Source organism: Macrobrachium nipponense, chromosome 19 (assembly GCF_015104395.2).
Source record: "Macrobrachium nipponense isolate FS-2020 chromosome 19, ASM1510439v2, whole genome shotgun sequence".
NCBI classification, from domain to species: Eukaryota; Metazoa; Arthropoda; class Malacostraca; order Decapoda; family Palaemonidae; genus Macrobrachium; species Macrobrachium nipponense.
In genome coordinates this window covers 29164808-29191476 of record NC_061088.1, presented here as the reverse complement: position 1 = coordinate 29191476, position 26669 = coordinate 29164808, and the positions used below count along the sequence as shown (strand labels likewise).

The following is a 26669-nucleotide window of genomic DNA, read 5'->3' as shown; positions in this document are numbered from 1 at the left end:
TGATGTTTTCTGCAGCCGAAATCAACCATCTTTGCAATCTGTTTAAAGTAAAGTCTTTGAAGTAGTCAGCTTTTTGGACTGGTTGGTGGCCACTGTAGCATGAAAAATAAAGACTGTTTGACTTTACCTGCAGACTTTGTTTCGGACATTTTTGAAAAGCTCACGTGTGGATAAAGGTGTCAAGACAGTGCTTGAGAATTAGCCTCTTTTTACAATGGACATATTAAAGAAGAGAGAATTATGGTGCTCTTATACCACTAAGGAAGTAACATTACAAAAGTCAGCGCTGCTTTTCTCTCCCCTAGTTAAGGACTTCTTGTTCCTGCAGTTGATGGTTAACGACATTGCTTCGCATTTACACAAGAAATCGGCTCGACCTGTTATCTTAGTCCTCTAGACACCCTAAAGACCTTCTTACTTTAGAGGGAAGTCGACCTCTCCTTTAGAGACGCAGCCCTTTCGTGTTGGGGTGACCAAGAGCTGCTGCTCCTAGACCAAGAACAAACGTCCATTTCACGTCGCGGTCTGTTCAGAAGTCCTCAACTAAACCTTCCTCCAAGAAAGGAAGATCATGTCCTCTGTGCTCCAGCTGGTGCCAGGCTCCACCTGGTTTGGGAGGTGGAAAGAGAAGGGGGCAGAACAATGGATTGTCTTAGGTCCTCAAGGAGGGCTACACTATCCCATTCAAGGAAAACTTTCCTTAATCAGGAAGCCCATCATCTTGATTGCCTATTCATCAGGCTCATAGAGGTTTTTGGCTCTCTCAAAGGAAGTTTCAGCCCTCATCTCCAAGAAAGTGATAGATAGTAGAAGACTTTTGTGTGATTAATGTAATTTAGGATTTTTTGGAAACAGTAGTGTCAGTCAGTTGTTGTGGAGGTAGCGTGTTGTGCCCCTGGGCTCCGTGGTTGAGAGATTGAGTGACCTTTCCCTCTTTCCCTTTATTTCCTCATTGGTTAGCGAGTTGGATCTTGAAGGTCATCCATTACGCAGTCCGAGGGAGCTTGCAAGGTGAGTTTAGCAGTTCTGAGGGAGCTTGCAAGGTGAGTTTATCAGTCTGAGGGAGCTTGCAAGGTGAATTCAACTACAGACAAAACATCAGAGGGTTTCTACAGTTGTGTTTGTAGTCCCCAAGGCTTCGAGAGGATGGAGACTGGTCCTGTATGTAAGTGCTCTGAATGTCTTCATTCAGAAAGGAAACCAATCACTCAAATCTTCTGTTTTTTCATAAGGGAGACTGGATGGTCACAATAGACATGAAAGATTCATGTTCCAGGACTGAGCCTTAAAGTTTTGAGCCGTGCTTAGGACTGTTGACAACATCGCAAGTCTTCACTTGTGTTCTAGCTCCCCATGCAGGGTGGCTCCATCTGATGGGCATTAACATCACTCTTTACTTAGACGTTTTATTGTAGTGTCTTACCGAACAATTATAGAGCCGTGATTTCCACGAGCGGCAGGATACTAAATTCAAATTTAGCGCGTCGGCGTCGCCAACACTGGTGGTGATGACGTCATCTCCCTCCACTCGCGGGAGAACCAGGTACAACTGCCCAGGTGAATCCAATTCTTTTCCTGCCGGCGTCCGGTGAACATCGGTGGTCGGTGCGGTTGGATGACTTTGCTTCGCTTTTTTTCTTGTGGAATTGATCTTCGGAATTGGTGAAGTACTCTTTTTTGGCGTTGTTGTTATTTTGCTTTTTATTTAGGCGTTGCCATGTCGGATTCTAGTCCGTCGGGAGTTAGGTTTTGCATCTCAGGATGTAAAACTAGATTATCCAAGTTAGAATATGATTCTCACACTAAATGTGTTAAGTGTAGGGGACAGGTTGTTCAGCAGATCGAACATGTAACGAGTGTAGTGATTGGACTGATTCTCAATGGAAGTTTTTTTAGTTCATACTCGGCGAAATTAGCTAAAGACAGAATTAGAAAAGCAGCGCTTAGGGAAAGTAGACTTAGCTCCGCTTCGTCTTGCGATGCTTCTGTTCCTTCTGTTTCTCCTCAAATTGTTATGTCTCCTTTAACTACACCTCCTATTCCTCCTACTAATCCCGCTTCTCCGGCTTCCCGTGTAGTTTCTTCCGACACCATTGCCAGTCTGGAATCGAGGTTAGATCAGAAATTTTTCGGTACTAGCGAATACGATTTGCAACTTGGTAATTCAGTTAAGACGTTTTGGAGAAAGCTCTTCAGGTAAGTGTAGTTGAGGGTGCGTCTGTCTGTCCTGACACGTCTCCTAGACAAAGGTCACTGTCCAGCTCCCCCGCACCGGGGAGAAGACATACCGGAAGTCCAAGGGAGTCGATCGGGATTTGCCCACAGACAGGCGCCTCAACAGGGCTCGGTTAAGCGTTGGAAAGGTGTTGCGGTCAGACGCCTTTCGAATGATTCAAGCGATTCGTCTCCGGTTGCGCGGCGCTCTTGGCGAGATTCGCCCGTTTCGCGTCCCTTAAAGAGGCGTTCAGGCGCCGATTCTTCGCCTCCTCCAGTCAAGCGGTATAAGGAGCCTGAGAGTAGGGTTGCGCCTCGGCCGTTAGCGGCTTGTTCGTCGCCTCAATCTGTGCCTTTTTTCGGCTCCATCTACTAGTAGAGATTGTGGTTTTAGCGCTGTAGCTAGCAGTTCTAAGGGTGTTTCTTTGGAGGCGCTTTTTACGTCTGTTACGCCTGATGCGCCTGTTTCGCCTCGAATTTCGGCGGCTCCGAGCGAGGCGCAAGTAGTTTTCCGCCTCCTGCTGAAAACATTTAGGCTCTTCCAAGCCTACGTTAACTGTTTTTGATTCGTCTCTGGCGCCCTTTGCGCAAGCAGTTAGAGATGTTTAACCAACTGGATGAATGAGTCCAAGGGTGGTTCGAAACCTTCGGATCCGGTTGTAGTTCCGTCTACTTCTTCGGCGGTATCGGAGAATGAAGAAGAAGTAGAGGAGGAGGATTCCATCAACCTCTCGTGTTATTCACGTCTCCTTAGATTTCTTCTGGTATCTTATCCAGATTATTTTGAGAAAGCGGCTCCGCGCTCCCCAACTAAGACGTTTTGATGAGGAGGAAAACTTCAGACCCTCTCCTCCCAAAACTTGTTCTATCTAAAGCGGTTAGACATTCGTTGAAAGAGACGGAGAAATGGATGTCTATGTAAAAGAGACTTAGGGAAGGCTATTTTGCTTACCCTCCCTCTAAGTTGCTTCGTAAGAGGTATAGGTTTTATGTAACTGGGGAAGCTCCTTCTCTGGGAGTTTCTGCCTCCTCCCAGGGAGACTTCTCCAGTTTAATCGACTCCTCTAGAAGATCTGCTTTCGCCGCAGCGAAAGTTTTCTTTACAGCGCCTGAGTTGGACCACGTTGTAAAGAATCAATTTAAACTTTTGGAAGTCTTTAGCTTCCTTGATTGGACTATTGGCGCTTTAGCGGCCAAGATCGAAGACTGTCCTTCTCTTTCTCAGGAGTTAGCGGAGGATTGGATTGGTGTTCTGTCCTGTGCGGACAAATCCATTAGGGATGGATGTGATGAGTTAGCTTCGCTCATCGCCTTTGGTACCCTTAAGAAAAGGCAACTTTTGGTGCTCCCTTTGCTTCTAAAAGGGTTACGTCCAACAGAAGGTCTGCTCTCTTGTTTTGCTCCTTTTGTGAAAGATAACCTCTTTCCAGACGATGTAGTGTTGTCAATTTCGTCTGCGCTAGATAAGAAATCTACTTCGGATTACTGGCACAGTCTACTAAGAGACCTAAAGCCCCTGTGGAGACTGTTCCTTCGGTTTCTCCTCTGGCCCAAGCGCCTTTTCGAGGGAGAAAACCCAAGCGCTTCTTTCGGCCGAAATCGAATTTGCGACCTCAGTCTAAGGCCTCGGCCAAGGTTAACAAACCTTCCAAATGAAAGCTCGGTTCTTCATGCACCAGTGGGAGCCAGGCTGGCTCTGTTTTGGGAGGAATGGGAAAACAGAGGAGCAGAAGCCTGGGTAGTGCAAGTACTCAAGTTCGGCTATCGTATTCCTCTCGTTTCACCTCCCTCGCTCTCACCTGTGCCAATTCCATTCCAGGCATACTCTCCGGGCTCAGACAAATTTCTGGCGCTAGCCGCAGAAGTGGAAGCGCTTGTCTCAAAGAAGCGATAGAACAGATAGAAGGGGATTTTCCTCCAGGCTTTTACAATCGCCTTTTTGTAGTTCCCAAGTCATCAGGGGGCTGGAGGCCAGTTTTGGATGTGAGCGCCCGCCCTGACTTGCATGTCCAGAAACAAAATTTCATATGGAGACCACTCGGTCGGTTCTGGAGTCCATCAGACAGGGGGATTGGATGGTCTCTCTGGACATGCAAGACGCTTATTTTCACATTCCGATACATCGCGAATCTCGGAAGTACCTGAGGTTCATGTTCGAAGGCAAGGTGTTTCAGTTTCGGGCGCTTTGCTTCGGACTAGCGACCGCTCCTCAAGTTTTCACCAGGGTTCTATCCCCGATAGGAAGCTGGCTACACATATTAGGAGTAAGAATCTCCCTCTATCTGGACGATTGGCTTCTCCGGTCGGAATCAGAGAGTCGGTGCATGAAGGACCTGGAACAACTCTGGATCTTGCCAGAAAGTTAGGAATTCTGGTCAACAAACAGAAGTCCCAGTTGGTTCCATCTCAGAGCATCCTTTATTTGGGGATGATTCTGAATGCTCAAGTTTTTCGGGCTTTTCTGTCCCCGAAGAGGGTTCAAGGCTGTCTGGAGACAGTTCAGGAGTTCTTGGACAAAAAGGTAAGTTCTGCCAATCAGTGGATGAGGCTCCTGGGCAAATTGACGTCAGTGGAGAAATTTGTGACGTTGGGAAGACTGCACATGAGACCTCTGCAGTTTTTCCTGAGAGCCTCTTGGTGCAGGAAGACACAACCAGACTCGATTACCTTTCCTGTCACAGATCAAATAAAAGAGGACCTAAGGTGGTGGCTCTCTCGAGCAAGGTTGGAAGAAGGGTTAGATTTACGACCCATCCTCCCGAACCTACAGCTCTTTTCCGACGCATCGACACAGGTTGGGGAGCCCTACTGGGAAATCAACGGACTTCAGGAGCTTGGTCGGAGAAGGGAGAAGTTCCACATAAATGTAAAGGAACTGTTAGCAATTTTCTTGGGGCTCAGACAGTTTCGGAGCTTAGTAGAAGGTCGAGTAGTGGCAGTGCATTCCGACAACTCCACGGCTCTCTCGTACGTGCGGAAACAGGGGGGGACTCAGTCTTTCTCTCTGTACGAAGTAGCCAAGGATCTCCTCCTGTGGTCAAACGAAGCGAAGGTTCAGCTAGTCCCGAGATTTGTTCCGGGAAAGATGAACGTCCTGGCGGACGAGTTAAGTCGTCAACAGCAAGTGTTACCTCTGGAGTGGACTTTGGACAACAAGGTTTGTCAGAAACTTTGGCGCCTTTGGGGACGACCGTCAATAGACCTGTTCGCGACATCAAGGAACAACCATCTTCCTCTCTTTTGTTCTCCAGTCCCAGATCCTCTAGCTTGGTCGGTGGACGCAATGCTGTTGGATTGGTCGGGTCTGGAAGCTTATGCATTCCCTCCGTTTTCGGTCTAATAATAGAGGTGCTGAACAAGTTCATGTCGACACAGCAATGTGTAACGCTAACGTTAATCGCTCCCTTATGGGCCCAGGAAAGGAGTGGTTTCCCGGACCTTCTCCAGTTGTTAGTAGACTTCCCCAGACTTCTTCCTCCAGAGAAGTGGCTTCTCAAACAACCTCACTTCAAGAGGTTCCACCAAAACTTGTCCGCTCTAGCTCTGACAGGGTTCAGACTGTCCGGAATCTTGTCAGAGCGAAAGGATTTTCAAGAAGAGCTGCAGAAGCTATCGCTCGTTGTAGGAGAGAGTCTTCTAACAAACTCTATCAAGGGAAGTGGAGAATCTTCAGAGAGTGGTGTAGAAGTGCTAAAGTCTCTACTTCTGCGACCTCTTTAACAGAAATAGCAGATTTTCTGCTATTTCTTAGGAACTCTAAGAAACTGGCTCCTTCGACGATCAGAGGATATAGAGCCATGCTCTCTTCGGTTTTTCAACATCGAGGTTTGGATATTTCCTCCAATTCAGATCTGTCGGACCTCATTAGGTCTTTCGAAACCACTAAGCTCCCGCAAGATACAGTGGCTTGGAACTTAGATGTGGTGCTTAAGTTTCCTCATGGGGCCACCGTTTGAGCCTTTGAAGTCGGCTTCACTCAGGAACTTGACTAAGAAGGCACTCTTTCTTATTGCACTAGCTTCTGCTAAGCGTGTCAGCGAATTGCACGCTATAGACAAAAGAGTCGGTTTCTCTCAAGGCAATGCTGTATTTTCGGTATCTTTGACCTTTCTAGCAAAAAATGAGAATCCTTCTAATCCTGGCCGAGGAGTTTTGTGGTAAGGAACTTATCTGATTTGGTTGGACATGAGGAGGAAGAAAGGCTCTTATGTCCAGTCAGGGCTATTAAGCAGTATCTGTTTGCCACTAAGGGTATTAGAGGACAATCTTCTAAGCTCTGGACCTCGGTTCAAAATCCCTCTCGTCCTCTTTCTAAGAATGCTATATCGTTCTTTATTAGAGAGCTTATCAGGGAAGCTCACTCGCAGTCCGAGAACGACAAGTCTTTCCGTTTCTGAGAGTTTAAAAAGCTCACCCGAGGTTAGAGCAGTGGCAACTTCTTTAGCATTCAGAAAGAATTATCTTTAGCTTCGATTCTTCAGAGCACGTTCTGGAGATCGAATTCGGTTTTTGCGAGTCATTATCTCAAAGAGATAGAAACGGTTTTCGAGAATTGTAAAACGTTAGGTCCGGTGGCGGTTTCTGGCATGGTGTTGGGAGAAACGGCACAGGGGTCGTCACCTCTATGCTAACTTTTCACCTTGAATAGGTTGTCGAGTTCAAGGGAAGCTGGGGTACTGAGTACCTGGGATACTCACCAGTCTGTTAGGTCAGATTTTACAATGGTTGGGTATATATGTTTTTAAATCTGGTGTTGGTGACAAATGTTTTGTATGATTGAATTTCTGGTCTTAGCCCAGGGCAAGGGCAATCTTTGTTGTTACTATCCTCCGTCAGTCAGCCTTGACTCGCTTGAACTACGGAAGGATTCCACTCCTGTAGAGGCTAACTTTGGTCAAATTCCAATTCCTCTACAATAGTAAGAAGAGCACCGACCAGAGGCAGTAACAGTCTGCTGTAGCTCTCTTACAAGGTAAGGTACAACAGACACCTTGAGTGTTTACTGGTATTGCAATAAATGTAACCATTTAAAAATACTAGTGGTCCAACTGAATCCCACCTTCCCATAAATGTGTAATCAGCTCTATAATTGTTCGGTAAGACACTACAATAAAAATGAAATTTTCATTATTAAAATGAAGTTTTATTGTATACTTACCGAACAATTATGATTATACCCACCCTCCTCCCCTTAGGTGGACGGACGGGCAGAAGAATTGGATTCACCCTGGGCAGTTGTACCTGGTTCTCCCGCGAGTGGAGGGAGATGACGTCATCACCACCAGTGTTGGCGACGCCGACGCGCTAAATTTGAATTTAGTATCCTGCCGCTCGTGGAAATCACGGCTCTATAATTGTTCGGTAAGTATACAATAAAACTTCATTTTAATAATGAAAATTTCATATTGGCCACTTTGATCTACGATGAAAGAACAATGCACAGAGGACCTTCACAAGACCCTTCTTTTTGCACAAGATTTAGGATTACCTGTAAATCTCCTAGAAATCCCAGCTGGTTCCCTCTCAGGAGATAGTATATTTGGGGTTGATGGAACTCTCCAAGTTTTTCAGGCTTTTTCATCCCCCAAGAGAGTGGAATCTTGCCCAAGAACGTTAGAAGAGTTCCTCACCCTCAGACATGCTTGGCAAACAAATGGATGTGCCTCCTTGGGACCTTGGCATCCATAAAACAAATTGTTTCTCTATGAACACTTCATAGAGGTTCTTCAATTCTATCTCTGAGCCAGCTGGGACAGAAGAGATATCAGATTTTTTTGTATTTCCGGTAACTTACGAGATAAAGCAGCACCGGCCAAAAGCAGGTTGTTATAAGGGAAGTTGCTCTTAGTTCAGAACCCTGGCCTGAACTTATTCCAATGCATCAGACATAGGCTGGGAGCTCTCCTGGGAGACAAGGAGGTCTCTGGCATCTGATTACAAGAGCAAGAAAGTGTCATGCAAGTGTGAAAGAGCTAAAGTCTTTCACTTAGGGTTGCAAGTCTTTGCCCTAGAGGTGTCCGGGAAGACAGTAGCAGTCCACTTGGACAATATGACAGCCCTAGCCTACATCAGCAAGCAAAGGGGGGCCACATTCCTTCTCCCTATGCGAGAGCCGCGAGGGACCTGCTCCTCTGGCAAAGGCAAGTCAGACAAAAATAGTGACAAGGTTTGTCCAAGGCAGACTAAATATCTTGGCAGATCAGTTAAGCAGACGCCACCAAGTCATCCCCACAGAGTGGACTCTAGATCCTCTGGTATGCCTGGACCTACGGAAGCTTTGGGGCAAACCCACTTTGAATCTCTTCTCGATTTCCAAGAATCACAGGCTTCCGCTTTTCTGTTCACCAGTCCCAGATCCTTTAGCATGGGCAAGAGATGCCATGTATACAGGACTCATTGAACTAAGATCTTCATGCCTTCCCTCTGTTTGGGATGATAAGAGAATTTCCAAAAAACTTCAGGTCCCATCAGAATGTACCAATGACATGGCAATGGTGTTGGAGTTAAGAACCTGTGAGCTGGGATCAGGATTAGGAAGAATAGTAGAAGGGCTGGAATGGGAGAAATAGCGGGAACAAAGACAATTGGAAAAGCAATAGAATAGATCTATCTGATTCCTGACTAGCCGTCAATTGTCTTCTCTAATACTAGCCTTTCTTTGTCAACCCCTTGATAACTTAGAGATAAGAAGCTAAAATCTTCCACTGCATGATATCCCATCCATCACATACCATGTAAGTATTATGAACTGAACAATTTTGCCCTCTACAGTTAATACAAATTGTATTTGTGTCATATCCAGCAGCCGTTACTGCAATAATGAGTGCTAGATACACTAGTGTCAGACTTCATCGGTTTAAGGTATGTCAGAATCAGTAACTGAAGGGATGCTGAGGTAGGCAGTCTCGGTCTCTTCTTCCATTGCTGTTGTAGTTAAGGGGATGCCTGTCATTTCATAGGCCAATGTTGCACCAAGTTCTGAGATGGTTACAGACTGCTAACCTTACAATGCTTAAACCAATCCAGTGTCTCGGCTCCCCTCCAGTCATCCTTAGCTTTGGCCCAGATGGCATGAGTGAGGGTCCTTGCTGGAAAAGATACTGGAGAGGGCTACGAGGGTGGACATCCGTAATTGATCTTTGAGCTCCAAATGGGTTCATGTTTCAGACTAAGTTCAGAGTGGAAACCTCAACCAATGTTAGCTTTAGTCACAGAAGGGAATGTCATGATTTTTAGTACCTGAAGGATGTGTATCACAAATACCAATTTATCAGGATTCCTAGAATTACTTCTGATTCATCTGCACATAAATTGTGTATCAGTTCAAGGTGCTATGCTTTAGAGTGTCAGCAGCCCAGGAAGCATTCAGACATTTTCATATTGGACTTGGCTTGGGCTCATATATATTGCATTATCTTGCTATTTGGATCTGGCATCCTCAGAAGAGCACCTCCTTCAGGATTGAAATTACTTCTGTTTATTACAATATGGTATCCTGGTGAACTGGAAGTTGGATTTTCAGCCAGATGGACATGTTCATTCAGACCTCTGTACCTTGGATTGTTGACAGCCCCTCAGATGTTCATTTGTTTTTTTTTTCATAATCTTGGCAATTTGTTTGTTGCATATCTTGCAGTTGATGTGCAGTTGCTTCAGGAACGATTGCAATTTGCTTTTTGCCACATTTTGGGATCATGGTGAACTGGGAGGAGTTTGATCTCTAGCTCTAATAGATGAAGTACTTGGGCATTTTGAATCTACAACTTCCCATTGTTTGCTCTGATTCACAGGGCAAACACTAGGGTTTTGATTATCCCACGAGCCAGGATTACTCTATGGCTCCTTGGTGACCCCAGTCAAGTGATAACTCAACATGCGCTCTAAGCCGTGGCACCGAAAGAGGTTGCACTTACACCCTATACCAATCTTTTGCCCCATTTGCCAAGATTTCCTCAGTCTGTTGGAGGGCTTCCCCCCCCTTTATCCTTCCATCAATGAACAAGTTAGCAACCTGTAAAGCCTGCATTGAAAGAATTCTTAGCCGTAGTGTACTGTGGAAGTGGACCATGTTTCTGCTGGTCTGGCCTTCACCTTCCAATTAATGGTAAGAGAATATAATGTTATTATCAGGGTCTTTAATTGCAACTCACAAAGGTTCGTCTCATATACATAAACTAGAAACAGGATCTGAATATTTCCTACTCTTGCAATCTGGCACAGGGCCAAATTAGTCTTGTAGTGATAAATGCCAGCCTGTGTGAAAAATACTCTTATAGAGGGTTTGGAGAATCCAGGTTTGTACGTCTAGGGAAAATGAAATTTATTTTAAAAAGAGAAAACTGCAGGTTTGTATAAAATTTTCTTTAAATACCACCTGGCCAGTTCTATGAAGATTGTGAAATTTGAATACAACTGTCACTCACTTTTCAGCCAAAATATAACATTGTAAACTTTCAAATATTTTATTAAGAAAAAAGCTGACTATTTGAACATATATTTTGAGGGGCTGTTGCAAACTAATTACAATATTAAAAATAAAATGCCAATAAATAATTAAAATTAAAGAACTGAGATCACATACTTCTTCAAATGTAATTATAACTATAATCTATGCTACAATAATAATGACAACTGTAACACTAAAACGTAAAGATAATTATAAAAAAGTACACAATCAATGGGAACTTTAAAGGATTCAGTTATTCAGAAAAGAGGGATTCCTGTTTTTAGTGTAGGATGCCCTGCAATCATCTCCTCCATAAAGGAAGGTAATTATCTCCTCTCTCTGCAGAGGATGCTACTTATCCATTTTTCAACCATAACTTCAATATCCAAATCAATTACAATTAAAGTATTTTGCATAAATATATGCGCAGAAAATTATAAACAAGCAAGCTCAAAAGCTGTAGTATGGGATAGTGCATGAGAAGAATGAATGAGTGCTACCAGCTTAAACTGAAAAATGCAAAAGCATCTAAAGGAAATATACTGGGATGAGATTTACAAAATGGATATGTACAAAAGTATGGAAATGAGGTCCCTAAAGTACGTTATGGAAATGACCAGAGGAATGATCAAAATTTCTTACTGATTATTGACCAAGTGGTATGGATGGATACCGATTTTTGACCAAGTGGTATGGATGGATAAAACATGAATTGTTAAATTCCCAATGTGAGGATTTAGTTATCCATCTTCAAAACTATAATCAACACTTGCTCCCTACTTTACTACAGTCATTTGAAAATAATTATAAAATTAATGACTATTAATAATTTGAACCAGACCAGTTGGTCTACAACTTTGGTAAATTCATAATACAAAAGGAAATGTTTCCTTCACACCTTCACAACTGGTTTTTTTCTTCTAATCTGAAGAATCTTTTTCTGCCGCCGATGGGGAACCAGAGGCCCTAACCTTCCTGACATTGGTTTATTAGGTACTGCAGAAAACTTCAGTTTTCTTTGATGACCAAAACTTGTTAGCCAATCTGGATTCCTTTTCTTTTCCCTTGGAGTTTCTGGTCGGTTATGCGGTGATGACCCATCTAATACATAATTTGGTAAATTTGCAGTAGGTGATGAAAGATTTCCAAATTTAAAATGCTTTGAAGGAGTAGAATTGTTAGATTCATATTTTGATGAAACCTTGCTGTTGATTTTACTACAATCAAGAACATCAGCTTCCAACAATCTCTTGGCAATATTTGTGACAGGCTTCCTGAAACCACTGTCTAGAGCAACTTTATCTCTATCTTCTATAGGTTTAACGCACTCACTCATTTCTATTGTTTCCTCACTGTGTCCAGTACTACTGCAACTCGCCATGTCATCCTCATACTTTAACATCTTTGCTACAGTAGATGGAGGAGAATCAAGGGTATTAACTGATGAAGATAAGCATAAAACCTTTTTGGGAGAAGAATTTGGGGATTTCTTGTTATCCTTTTCAAGATTTTCCTGGTCTTCACTCATAAATTCTGTTAACTTACGTTTTAGGTTGACCTTCTTGCTTTCACTTAATGTCAATGGTTGATCAACTGATGTTTCTTTTGAGTGTGGTGTCTTAGCACTGGCAAGCCACTGCAGTAATGTGTTCCTCTCTCCTGTTTGAGGTGTGCGTGGAGTGCCCTTACTTCTCCCCTTATGACGGTGCCTTGGGGTTTGTTGCTTTGGAGTAACAGTGTATGTCTGAGGAGATATAACAGACAGGCCTCCCTCTACTTGAGAACTTGAAGGTGTAGCAAGGATAGAAACACCTACTTTAGAAGTACTTGGAGTAACAGGAAGTGGAGGGATGGAATCTCCTAAATCTTGTGCTCCTTGTTCATTTGGATGTTCAGGTGATACCTTACTTTTGGCACTTTCATTCTTTTCTTCCAATTTCTCAGAATAATAGGGCTCAGACACTCCACGGGTGTTCAATCTTTCATCAAAGTCATCGCTGTTTACATTTTTTCTTCGGAACACACGTAGTTTCATGTCGTCTGCACAAGTTACAATCTGAAAATGGACAGGAGATACAGTATTAAGTAGCAATGCTCAACATTTTATGACTTTTAATAAATTTCAACAGCCCCCACCCCAAAAAATATAAACAATAGAATTACAAGAAAATTACTTAAAACAAATTTAAGCCCCTTAGCATGGTTATTAATATTTATAAAAAAAAAAAATACAGATTACAACAAATTTTAACAGACCCCCAGCTTCTATGACAAATTTAATACCAGATTTCTGTGAATGACACACAGGAGTGTATGAGTACTGGTTGAAAATGGTAAATTGTTTTGATAATCATCAGGTTTTTATTTTGATTTCAATAGCTTTTATTATTATTATTCTTTTTTTTTTTTCATGTGTTTGATGGATATTACATCACATGACAAACCCTTATAGATGCCATAGGGACTAGGGACCTGGTGGGCTGAACATGAATTGGTTTACAATGGGTTATAATTAAAGCCTGTGATGCAGACTTCCTCTCCTATACAACTCACTTCAAGTAACATACCTTTTCATCATCAACAGGACACCATCCAACTGAGGTTACTTCAGCAAAATGCCCAGTAAGTTTTGCTATAGGTTCTCCTGGTTTATCAGTAAGCCAGATGTAGGCATTGTTATCACTGGAACCACTCAGAAGGTACGAACCACAAGGACTGAGACATGACTTGACAAAGTATGTTGAATTGATATGTCCACTGTATTCAGCAACTGGAAAGGAAAATGTTCTTTAAAATGAAAATGCTGGCATTAACAAAAACGTACTTCATAAGGAGGGAGGGAAGGGTAATAGTATAAGGTCAAACTTTCCCCTAGTCACTAGTCACTGCATTCTTTTATTATTATTGTCATACTTTTTGCCTGATGACCGAACTTGGTTAGCAAGCAAAGAAAGGCTTTAACAATGGTCCTCTCTAAAAGGCTCAAGTGTCAAAACAAGATTCAAATATCAAAAGTTTTAAATAATCAGTGAATACGGCTCCAAGGTAATGTATTCCTTATTTCATCTTCATTAAGGCTGTTCAATAACAAAGCAACCTTATACAGGCGGCCCGCGGTTAACGGCGCAATCGGTTTTACGGCTGTCGTAAAAAATATTTATTAAAAAAATAAGGCATTTTAAGGTATTTTTACGAAACAATTTTTGGTCAACAGCGCCGCTAGCACCATTGTCTAACGAGTACATACATTTGTAGGAATACCATTCAGCCCATAAAGGTTATGCAAATGATATTAAAAAATTGTACTGAGTTATTACATAGGTATTAGGGTAAAATATATGCCTCTGATGCTGTTCTATGCCGAAAATATCGAGTTGAGTGCAAATTTAGCTATGGATGTGTCGATTTATAAATGTTCATGCTTTTATGTTTAAAATGTGTATGAAAATGTATTACGTATAAGTATTTTTATTTCTGCACATAAATATGATACAAAGGCAGCTTTTGAAACTGCCCTTCACGTTATCAAATATGATGTTTTTCATGCTCATTCTTGTAAGCCGCTGTCTGCCAGTCTTCCGTAAATATAGAGTTAAAAAAAGTGCAAATTTAGCGATCGATGTGTCGATTTTTATAAATGTTCATGCTTTGATGTTTAAAATGTGTATGCAAATGTATTATATTATTGGGTATTTTTTTTCTTTAATTCTGCACAGAAATATGATACTAAGGCGCAGCTGAAACTGCCCTTCACGTTATACATGCGATGGTTTTTCTCTTTACTTTCATTCTTGTAAGGCAGCTGCCTGTCCGCGCTCTTCCGAAAATATTGAGTTAAAAAAAGTGCAAATTTAGCGATCGATGTGTACATTTTTTTATAAATGTTTATGCTCTTATTATGTTTTTAAAAAAAAATTTTGTATGAAAATATATTAGGTATAGGGTATTTTTATTTTGGTACATAAATATGATACAAATTAAGGCAGTTTTTGTAACTACCCTACACGTTGTCAGAGGATGTTTTTTCATGTTCGTTCTTGTCCGCCACTGTTCTGAAAAATGCATGGTGTTATTTTATTACTTATGCATCTTTTCCATAAATCCTTTAAAAAGTTATACATTACTTCAGTGTATCCAATAATATTGTATGTATTCTCATATTATTGTATTATAAAATACTATGGCAAATCTAAGCTACTTAAAGCTAGTATTCCGCGGAGCGGCCAATGTTTTGGTTGCAAATCAGCTGATGGCGAACACGAGTTTGTTTCGCCATATTTAACGCAATTCTGTGCGAATTTTCTTCCTTCTAGCGGGCATAAACGAATATCTAGATACTTGACTTATATGACACAAGGTTATTTTTCCTTATACGTGTTTTTAGGTGGAAGTATGAATTGAATATGTCTCGTTGTGATTGTGAACTTTTTTTTTTTCGTTAACAGATTACGTTGGCGGCATGTTTATTGCGTAAAAAAAATTACGTGATTCTGTTAACAATTTTCCTTTATATCATCGTAATACGAACTTTACGTTATTTCTTATATCGGCGTGAAACCAACAGTAAAATGTGTTCTTTCAAGCCCAGTAGTTTTGATTAAAATTATTTTATCTCAATTTTATCTACGGTTGTATTTGATGGATTATGTTTATCTACGGTTGTATTTGATGGATTATGTTTACTGGTTTTATCCTTGTTGCCGATGCTCGATAATAGTCATTAGCAGCTTGAACAGTTTTCTCAGCTTCAGTTAAAAATAGGTTTAAATTTCACAGTATATTTCCCGATTGATCTTTGATCTATAGCGAATAAAGTTATTACATTAAGATATCTCAGTTCTATTCTACATAACATCATTTATAACAACTACGGTAATAGTGTACTATAGTACTATGATTGAAATACAAGCCAAACGGATGCTATCGAATTTGGTTGTACTTAGAGAAAAAAAGTCGTTTCACATTCGGTTGTTCATGGCTGTACACATTTATGCAACGAGTATAACGTTAAAACCATACTTTCATCATTCTCTTTTGCTGTTTTTGAACTTATGTAACTAGAAGATGGGATAAAGTTAGGCTATTGTAATTTGGTCTCTCATAAAATTGGATTATCGTAAGACGAATTATCGTAACTTCAACACTACAGCTACCTGTACACTGTATAAAACCTTATTATATCTTTACATACTCTTGGACATCCAAAGGATTAAAGGTAGGCTTTTTTCACTTTACAGTATTTATAATACTATAATGTAGTGTACTGTAAATTCTATAGATCTATACTGCATAAATATAATTTTATTTATTGCGCCATCGCGGTCTAGAATTTCGAAAGAAAGTGTGCGGCGGCCGTAAGCTTTAAAATCGCTTAGCGTTGAAAATCACTTAGCATCGGAGGCCAGGAACGGAACCCCTGCCACTAACCAAGGGCTGCCTGTATAATACTTCAGTGTACTGTATATGTTAGTTATGTAAAATCTGTATTTACATGAACTTAAAGGCTGTCAGCTTAAATAGATTTTTAATTTTTTAATTTGGAAACATGATAGCATCACTGCTCACAAACCAATGGGCATTATCCCTTTGAAGTGCAAGTTTCTTCTAAAAGTTTAAATATTGAACAATGCAATTTTTAATCTACTGCTCTATTAGAAAGGAAGATGTTGAAAGTTGATTAATGGTATGCTTCATCCCTTCACCTTCTTATCACCCTAAAATAATGTTGCTGGGAAACATACAGAAGCAAAAATGAGTTTCATTGGGTCACAATTTATTAAATTATTCAATGGGTTATTCAGAAAGGGAAACAAAGCATACAAAGGGATGATTTAAAAAAAAAAAAAAAAAAAAGCACAAAATTAAAAATCACCATGAGTGTAAAGTTACCAAAACTATGAACTAAAGCAGACTGGCACTTCAGTTGTGCAATCGAGCCCTTACTAAAGTTAACCTTCAATGCTTCATTTAGTCCTCGACACTTTTCCTAGCTCCTTACATATAGAAAGGATGGTAAAAGTAAAAGCTATGATGGAGTGACATGTTTCCCCCAAACATATGTGAATGGTATAAACAATAATCATATGGTGAAAAGATCAGTATATAAAGGGACCAAATTTTATCATTCATAACACTTAATAACCTGTTTTAATAACTAACATGAATAACTATGGGCCAACGACCTAACTTTTACCATAGACACAAAATATATTAATAGCCAGAAGCAAGAACAATGTACCACATATCTAGAATCTCTAAGTAGAAAAACAAAAAACCTCAAAACTTCATACAAAAAAAAGTGATGCCACAAGAAACACACACACTTCATCTAATAATATCTTATACTAACCAGTTATACAAGATGATTTTAGACCAAAAAACTCTTGCCATAACAGAAACAAATGGCAAAATACCTAACTAGAGAAGCATAGAACACAATAAACAGGAGAGCCATTCAGAAAGGAAAACAGTTACAATCATTTAGTAGTTGTGAACAGGCACTTGAAACAAATCTCCAAGAAAGGTCTGAAAGTGGAAACACACCTTCAATGCCTCATTTAGTCCTAAACATTTCCCAGCTCCTTACATATAGATGGATAGTAAAAGCAAGGGCTATGATGGATTACCATGATTGTCCCAAACTATGTACAAAATAATGTAGAAAAAAAGAATCACATAAGCTGAAAGATTAATAAATAAAGGACCCAACTTTATGACTTTAACATTAACCCTTAAACGCTGACTGGACGTATTTTACGTCAACATTTTTTGTCTCTCGGGTGCCAACTGGACGTATTTTACGTCGACATACAAAAGTTTTTTTAAAAATTCGCAGAAAAATACTTTTAGGCCTACCAGCCGAAAACTCTTGAATCACGCGCCTTGGGGGATGCTGGGAGTTCACGGATCAAGGTGTTGTTTTGTTTACAATCATTAGGCAGGTGCGCAAGCGCGAATTTCTTTCTTGCCGCACTAAAAAGTATCTGTGACACATCTCAGAAATTATTTCGTCACTTTGACATAATTTCTGTACCATTTTAAATTAGCCGTTACATGGAATATTATATATGAAAATGTGCGCATTTTTATGTAGAATACAACAAAAAATACTCATGATTGTAGCTTTTATCAGTTTGAGATATTTTCATATAAATAACGATAAGTGCCAAAATTTCAACCTTCGGTCAACTTTGACTCTACGGAAATGGTCGAAAAACGCAATTGTAAGCTAAAACTCTTATATTTTAGTAATATTCAATCATTTACCTTAATTTTGCAACTAATTGGAAGTCTCTAGCACAATATTTCAATTTATGGTGAATTTATGAAAAAACTTTTTCCTTATGTCCGCGCGGTAACTCTTCCGAAAAAAATCATACATGCGATTGTGGTAATGTTTGCACCATTTTAAATTAGCCGTTACATAAAGTTTTACATATGCAAATGTGCGCAATTTCATGCACAATACAACTAAAAACAACCCATGGTTGTAGCTTTTATCAATTTTCAAATATTTTCATATAAAAAATGATAAGTGACAAATTTTCAACCTTCGGTCAACTTTGACTCTACCAAAATGGTCGAAAAACGCAATTGTAAGCTAAAACGCTTATATTCTAGTAATATTCAAGCATTTACCTTCATTTTGCAATAGATTGGAAGTCTCTAGCACAATATTTCGATTTATGGTGAATTTATGAAAAAATAACATTTTCTTACGTCCACGGGCGGGTAACTCCTTCCGAAACAAAAAATCATAACGTGCGATTGTGGTAATGTTTGCACCATTTTTTTTTAAATTAGCCGTTACATAAAGTTTTATATATGAAAATGTGCGCAATTTCATGTAGAATACAACAAACAATAATTGAAGGTTGTAGCTTTTCTCATTTTTGAAATATTTGCATATAAATCACGATAAATAAAAAAAAACCAAGTTCGGTCAACTTTGACTCTACCGAAATGGTCGAAAAACGCAATTGTAAGCTAAAACTCTTACAGTCTAGTAATATTCAGTCATTTATCTTCATCTTGAAACAAATTCGAAGTCTCTAGCACAATATTTAGATTAATGGTGAATTAAAAAAAAAAAAAAAACTTTCCTTCCCTCCGCGCGCGGATTCTCCGCCACAAATCTCCGAAATGGCTACGTCCATTTCTCGGAATATTTGCTCCATTTCATATTAGGCATTTCATAGAGTTTTATATATGAAAATGTGCGCAATTTTATGTAGAATAAAACGAAAAATATTTGAAGGTTGTAGCTTTTCTCATTTCCGAAATAATTGCATATAAAAAATATATATAAAAAAATTCGACATTCGGTCAACTTTAACTCGTCAGATATGGTCAAAAACTGCATTTGTAAGCTAATATTCTTACAGTATAGTAATATTCAATCATTGTCTTCATTTTGAAAGAAATTAGAAGTCTCTAGACAATATTTAGATTTATGGTGAATTTTTGAAAAAAATATTTGTTTACGTCCGCGCGTTTACGAATTCATGCATTATTTTGTGATAATATTTTCTGTGTGCTTTATCGTTTTACAATGTGTTATATACCAAAAATGATCGCAATTTAGTGTACATTACAATGAAAAAAAAAGTATCTTGTTACCTTTAATCATTTTGCGCACAGCACGATTTGAATACAATTATATATGAAAATTTTGTTTTTGCGCTATCAATATATCGAATATTTATATATGATAATGATAATTTTTTTCATTTCTGATGGTTGCATACTAAACTCCAGCCAATGTCAAAAAAAGGAGCCAAAAATGAACTCTTAATCTTGAAAACTAAACGCGCTGTGATTTTTTGAAAAAAATATGTTTTCCACTTCCACGCTCACTCTGAAACACCTCTGGCACACGGGAGACATTTTTTTTTTACCGCTTCGGCGTTTAAGGGTTAATAATTTACTTTGATAATAAGAAAAACAGGACAAGAACCTAATATTTTGTAAGTGTGACTTAATATACGAATGGCAAAAGCAAGGAGAATGTACCAATGCCTTTCCTATGAATGACTTTAGTAACACCAGAGCAAATAGAAAAGAACCTAAAATTTGAGCGAGAGAGTTAGTTGTCAAAATACCCAACTAGATATAACCATAATATACAATGAAAATGGCAGCTATTCACATAGTTAGGAAACAATTGCTAGGCACTGCTGAATACAGGAACTGGCACTTACAACAGATCTTCAACAAAGTGCAATGACAAATAAGTAGCTAAATAGTATTTACCATTACCCATCAATATAGCACTGTAATTTCAATTTGGTAAATGCTCCTGATAAAGGGTGAAGTCATGAATGATTACTGTGAAAGATAAAAGATAAATTCTGGGAAAACAGACTCCAGACGTATGAGACAACAGGAACCCAGAAAATGTAGTTTTCAACACCAGGTAGACTCAGGGACCCAACAGGTAGATAGGGGCACTTCTTTTGATTTTGATTTTTAGTTCTATGAATTTTTGGCATTATGCCAAACACTGGGACAACTAAGGCCATCCAGCGCTGAAACGGAAATTGACAGTAAAAGGTTTGAAAGGTGTAATGGGGAAAACCTTGCCGCTGCACCATGAAACAATAGTTAAGAGAGGGTGGACAGTAAGATAGAAGAAAGAGAATATGAACAGAGGTACAGTAAAAGGAATGAAAGGGACCAGAGGGACGCTGCAAAAAACCTCAAGTAATGCCTACATTGCACCGAATGAGATACACTGATGGCACTACCCCCCTACAGGTGACTTTGAGTGACTAGAGAGATTGCTATTAAGAGTAGATTAGGTTATAGTACAGTAAAGGTCTTTTTGAGATACAAATAAAAATTCCATGGTGAAAAGGCTACATATGTCTATGCTGCTAAGTAGATTAGGCAATAGTAATGTAAAGGTTTCTTTTAGAAACATAAATCAAAATTCCACAGTGAAAAGGCTACATATGTCTAAAGTGCTGAGCTAATATTTATGCTAAATAAAATTACAATAAATGCAAGCCAATCCATACAAACTCATTTCAATAATAAAAAAACAAAATCTAGTACACCTTTAGAAAAGATATTTACTACAGCAAAATCCCAAAGGAAAAGTCTACATACAGCTTATGTACATTGTATAAATCTACTATTATTGTGCAAGTTATACCCTACAAAATCATTTAGGTAAGAGGAACACCATAAATCTTAAAATTATGGAAGACAGCCTAAAACCCTTTCAATGATAAAAATAACCACCTCTACCCAAAGAAATCACATACATAGTAAGTTTGCTTTCAAGTAACTTAGTGAATAAGTTCTCAAATGCAGTATTCAAATTTAATATATATCCAAGTAGCAATTTCTGGACAAATAGTTGACAACTAAATATAAAGACCTTTCCTTCCATATTACTGGCAGCACATTTGCAGATATGAAAACACATCACAGCAAAAGCTGCAATATAAAGGGAAAAAGTTGGTATTCCTGGTATATCAGACTTCATTCATCATATGATATACTTCTCTAATCATCCAACAGCACATTTGCAGATATGAAAGCGCATAACAGCAAAAGCTGTAATATCAGTCTTCATTCATCATGATATATTTCCTTCATCATATAAGTTGAACATTAACTGACTATAGCATCCATGCCTAAAAGAAAAGCATACTTTGTGTGGTTCTTCATTACTGCAACTCAAGGATATTTGGAATTAACATTCAACTCACTCAAGTGTTCTGGCTAAATTAATAATAAAACCATACATAACATCCGTATTTTCAATGGAAGGTCAACAGTAAAAGTAACGGTACAGCCATTCAATCTCCCACCATAGTCTTAATGATAAAAAATTCTTGTTCATAAGCACTGGAACTGTTTAGCAATATGACTAAAATCTGCATCCATTGAGAATTTTGTCAAAATATTTCATTACAGATATGTATTGATAAAGCTATTACCAATACAAAACTTCAACATATGTACTGCTGGACACAGGTTTTACCTGTTACACATTCTTGAAAGACTTTGAAAAATTATATTGTAACAGTGTTTACTGAGGGGGATGGGGGAGTACTCTTTCTCTGTTAGCAAGAGTTCCACCAGTAAGCTCTGGAGTTCTTTTAGTGGGAGGAGTCCTTAGGTATAGTTGCAGCAGCGCGAAAAAAAAGAAAAGAAATCTAAGCAGGTTATAACACTGTAACTAAGATTACTGTCTCACTTTTAATATAAGTTTGTTTATTAAGATTCCATTTAACTTTCGGCTAAGACGTTACCTTATACCACCGTGTCTATTATTATATATATATCAGTCATATTCATTACACAATACTTACAATTTATCAAAATTTTAAAGTTAAATTGGTATTGGCGAAAATCACGAAGATCATAACTGGATATTTTAACCTTATTACATAAGCCAAGTTTACAGTATCAGTTGCAGTGCGTTTCCTACAAAACTACTTAATAAGAAGCTATAAAGAGAAGTGCAGCAGCACTTGATTAAATATTACCCAACAATTCAATAAAGGTGGTGAAAAGTCTCTCGCTCTCTCTCTCTCTCTCTCATATTAGCTAACTTAAAGTAACACGATGTCATCTAGAAATACCACTGATAGTTCGAATTACAATTTATAAAAAAAAAAAAAAAAAAAGTCAAGATTAGTCTCTTTATGACATCAAAACTGCATACTTAGCACAGTGGTATTTCTAGATGACATCACTTTAAGAGAGAGAGAGAGAGAGAGAGAGAGAGAGAGAGAGAGAGAGAGAGAGAGAGAGAGAGAGAGAGAGAGAGAGAGAGAGAGAGAGAGAGAGAGAGAGCGACTTTCAACACTTTCAATGAGTTTTTGGGTAATACTCAATCAAGTGCTGCTGCACTTCTCTTTATAGCTTCCTATTATAGCATCTGTAGGAAACGCACTGCAACCGATACTGTAAACTTGGCTTATGTGATAAGATTAAAATATCCTGTTATGATGTTTGTGATTTTTGCCAATACCAATATAACTTTAAAATTTTGATAAATTTTAAGTATTGTGTAATGAATATAACTGATATATATAATAGCAGACACGGTGGTAAGATAACACCTTAGCTGAAAGTTAAATTTAATCTTAATAAACAAACTTATATTAAAAGTGAGACTAATCTTAGTTACAGTGATGTGACCTCCTCAGATATTTTTTTATTCTGTGTGCGTGTGTGTCTTTCTCCAATCATACCTAATGACTCCTCCCACTAAAAGAACTTCAGAGCTTATTGATGAAACTCTTGCCAACAGAGAAAGTCCTCCCCCCATCCCCCACAGTTAAGGGGGCCGGCCGGCTAATGCCCTTTTTTAAGGACAGGACTTTGATATTCATACCACTTAATAAGGTGACTTGGGACATCTCCAAACCGCATATGATTTCGCCTCTGACCTTCGGTTTTGTGACGCCAGGGCGATTTATCCCGAAAATAACCATTTTTCAAATTCTATCTCCTCCCTTGATATTTAATATTAAGACCTGGGATTACTACCATATATAGACCTGATGTAGACCTCCAATCGAATGAGGAGTTTTTTTTCTAAAAGTCATTTTTTAGCTAGATATGAATTTTTCAATATGGTAAAAAAATAAACCCTATAAATCAGGAGAAAAAAATTTATAAAAAAAATACGAAACAAAAATTGGAAAAAAGGGCTCTATTTGATTGTTCTATAATGTCTTTCTGAGTTATATACCAAATTCCAATGTTATAGCTTTAAAACTAAGTGAGAATATAGATTTTGAAGGTCAATAAGTATAGTTTTGAGATACGGGCGTTCAAAGTTTTCCTTCGTATTTCTATAAAGACAATGTTAATAAATAATGATTATTATGAATGTATATTTCTTTTTTGTGTATTAATAAACCAAAACTATTTTATTTATCATAATTTAATCATAAATGATGATCCCTTTGCTCATATATCGCAGCCTGGGGCACTCCTTCCTACGTAACCCCCTCTCTCCCCTTCACTAACTCGGCTTATTACAGCGAATTTTCTTCTTCTGTATGTTAGCGAGATGTTTTCCTTGTATTTTCCTCTTAGGCATGATGAAATTCTTGCCCGAAACATCACAAATTCTTGGTAATTTGTATTTTTCCTAGCGATACTTACCTCGAACCATTTCATAGGAGATTCCCGGATGTCGATCGGGGTCCGACCAGAAATTCTGGTTATATGCCGCACCCAGGTCAGGCCTATGCCCCAGGGGTCGAAGACCAAGCCATCCTAATGACCTATAGTCAGTCCTTCTTCTCCACTCCGAGGTGTCTCCCCTAAGCTTCCGCGGGCTGGAAGGGCGGGATTCTAATTCCATGGTTCGAGGTAAGTATCGCTAGGAAAAATACAAATTACCAAGAATTTGTGATTTGTTCCGATGCGAGATACTTACCTCGAACCATTTCATAGGAGACTTACCCCTTAGGAGGAGGGCGAAGGAAGGTTAGGGGACGGGAACGGCCCCCAAAGGTGATAGGTCAGAGGAAGGGGCGACTGCTCCCCTTAGAACTCAACCCAGCCCGTTATCGTGGGTGGTTGGTTAGGAGGGGTGCAAGGCAAGCCTGGTGCGGGTATAACCAAACCTTGACATGTAAAACTGTGGTTTGTACTGAGAACCATACGCACTCCTGCGTATCTTACCTGAGTATTCCTGGATTCCTCGCTCCAACAAAGGCCCAGGGATAACAAGGATAAGGATTAGGGGGATTTGAGGAAAAACCCCACACACTCACATACACTCAATACACACCGGCCCGTCCACTCCAAGAAGATTGGAGAGGGGACCTAGACCTGTTGCTGGCCTGCCACCACGGGGCCAATCTCAAAGGCGTCGAGCGACCTTCTCGTGCAGTCTTTTAGATAGTGGGCTGTGAATGTCGACTGCCTATTCCAGACTCCTGCCCTCAGGACCTGGTCCACTGCCTGTTTCTTTGAGAATGATAGGGACACCCAATTCCCCTGATGTCATGGGCTTTGGCTCCCTCTGGAGGGGAAAGGCCCCCCTTCTCGTAGGCCTCTCCGGATGGTTTCTCTCAGCCAAAAGGAGATGGTGTTTTTCGAGGCTGCCTTCTTCACCCTTCCCGTGGTGACGAAGAGATTCTTTACCCTCGGCCTGAACCGGGCTGTTCTTTCCATGTACTTCCGAACTGCCCTCACCGGACAAAGGAGGAGATCCTTAGGCTGGTCCGATTTCGGGAGGGCAGGGATGGAAAACTCCACGAACCTGAGATCCGAGCTCGAGGGGTTCTGATTCTTAGCCACGAAGGAGGGGACAAACCTGAATGAGAGTTCCTTCCATCCCCTCGTGTGGGTCACTACATACGAGAGGCCGTGGAGCTCCCCCACCCTCTTCGTGGAGGCCAGGGCTAGCAGAAACACTGTCTTGAGGGTCAGCTCCCTATCCCAGGATGTCCTTGAGCGGCTCGAACGGGGGCTTCCTCAGGGAATCTAAAACTATTGCAACATCCCAGCGGGAACCAAGCCAGCGCTGGGAGGGCACTTCTGCTCAAAGCTCCCTTATGAGCAAGGACAGAGGCTTCGAGTTCCCCAGATCCAGCCCTTTCAGGGAGAAGACCTGGCTCAATGCGGACCTGGCTCCTTTGACTGCTGGAATTGACAGGCCCTTGTCCAACCTCAGGTAGGTCAAGAATTCTGCGATGTCTGGGATCTTCGCTCGGAGAGGTTCCAGGTTACGCTTTCTACACCAGGCCCCAAAAACCTTCCACTTTGCCTGGTAGATGTTAGCGGAGGATTCCCTCAAGTAACTGGACATGTGAGAAGCCACCCTCCCAGAAAACCCTCTCCTATTTAACAGCCGCTCGATAGTCTCCAGCCGTGAAGGGGGAGAGGGCTGGAATGTTCCTGTGGAACCTCTCGAAGTGGGGCTGTCTCAACAGGTCTGGCCTGGGGGCAGCTCCCAAGGAGGATGAGAGGCCAACTCTAGAAGGTCCGGGAACCACTCCCTGTCCGGCACCAAGGCGCCACCAACGTCAGGGCCGCCCCTTTCGCCTTTCTTAGATGGTTGAGGACCTGCCTGAGGACTGCAAAGGAGGAAAGCGTACATGTCCAGGCCGTCCCACGGTTGCTGGAAACGCATCCTCCCAAAACGCGGCTGGGTCCGGCACCGGGGAGCAGTACACCGGCAGTTTGGTGTTTAGCCTCGTAGCAAACAGGTCCAGGGATGGGGAGCCCCACTTCCCTATTAGTTCCCTCGCTACTTCGGGGTGTAGCGTAACCATTCGGATCCCACCACCTGACCCCATCTGCTGAGGCCGTCGGCGACTACGTTTTTCTTGCCGGGAATGAATCTTGCCGTCAAGGAGGTCCCAAGGGCTTCGGTTTGGCTCAAGATCTCCTCCGTCAATCCGCAGAGATCCCTTGATCTCAGGCCTCCTTGCTTCTTGACGTAGGCGACCACTGTGGCATTGTCGCACATCAGACACACCGAGTGTCCTCCCACTGCTTCCTTGAATGCTTCCAGGGCATGCTTTACTGCCAAGAGCTCCAGTTTGTTTATGTGGAAGGTGCTCTGCTCTTGCGACCATATCCCCCGCACTGAGAGGGAATTCAGGTGGCCCCCCCAGCCTACCTTCGACGCGTCCGTAAACAGGAGCATCTCCGGGGGCACTGACCCGAGGGGCACACCCCGACGAGAGTTTGCAGGATTCAGCCACCAACCGAGGGCCTTCCTTGCTGCCAGTGAGATGGAAACCGGCTTTTGAGGTGTTTCCTCCTTCTGGGGACCACCCTACTTTCAGGTCCCATTGTAGTGGCCTTAATCTCAGCCTTCCCTGGGGGACTAGTTTTTCCAGGGAGACCAGGTGGCCTAAAAGCCTTTGCCACTCCTTTGCCGGTCTCGGGGGGGTGGCTTAGGAAGTTGCAGGCAATTTTCCGGAGGTTTGCCAGCCTGTCCCCCGAGGGGAAAGCTCGCCCCACTTCCGTATCCAATTCCATCCCCAGGTACACCATCCTGGTGGAGGGAGCTAGAAGG

The 26669-nt window shown here is 40.7% G+C and overlaps 1 protein-coding gene and 1 pseudogene across 1 annotated transcript in view; both read right to left on the bottom strand.

Moving 5' to 3' along the window:
- The window catches only part of LOC135211271 (denticleless protein homolog), a 29871-nt pseudogene extending 20497 nt beyond the window's left edge, over positions 1-9374 (bottom strand).
- Positions 9375-10334: 960 nt separating this feature from the next.
- LOC135215478 (denticleless protein homolog) overlaps positions 10335-26669 on the bottom strand; it is a 43604-nt gene continuing 27269 nt past the window's right edge. Inside the window, exons 7-8 of the mRNA XM_064250226.1 lie at positions 13228-13430; positions 10335-12716 (exon numbers count right to left, since the gene is read on the bottom strand). Coding sequence (XP_064106296.1) covers positions 11553-12716; positions 13228-13430 — 1367 coding nt within the window. The 3' untranslated portion in view covers positions 10335-11552. The remainder of the gene's footprint in view (positions 12717-13227; positions 13431-26669) is intronic.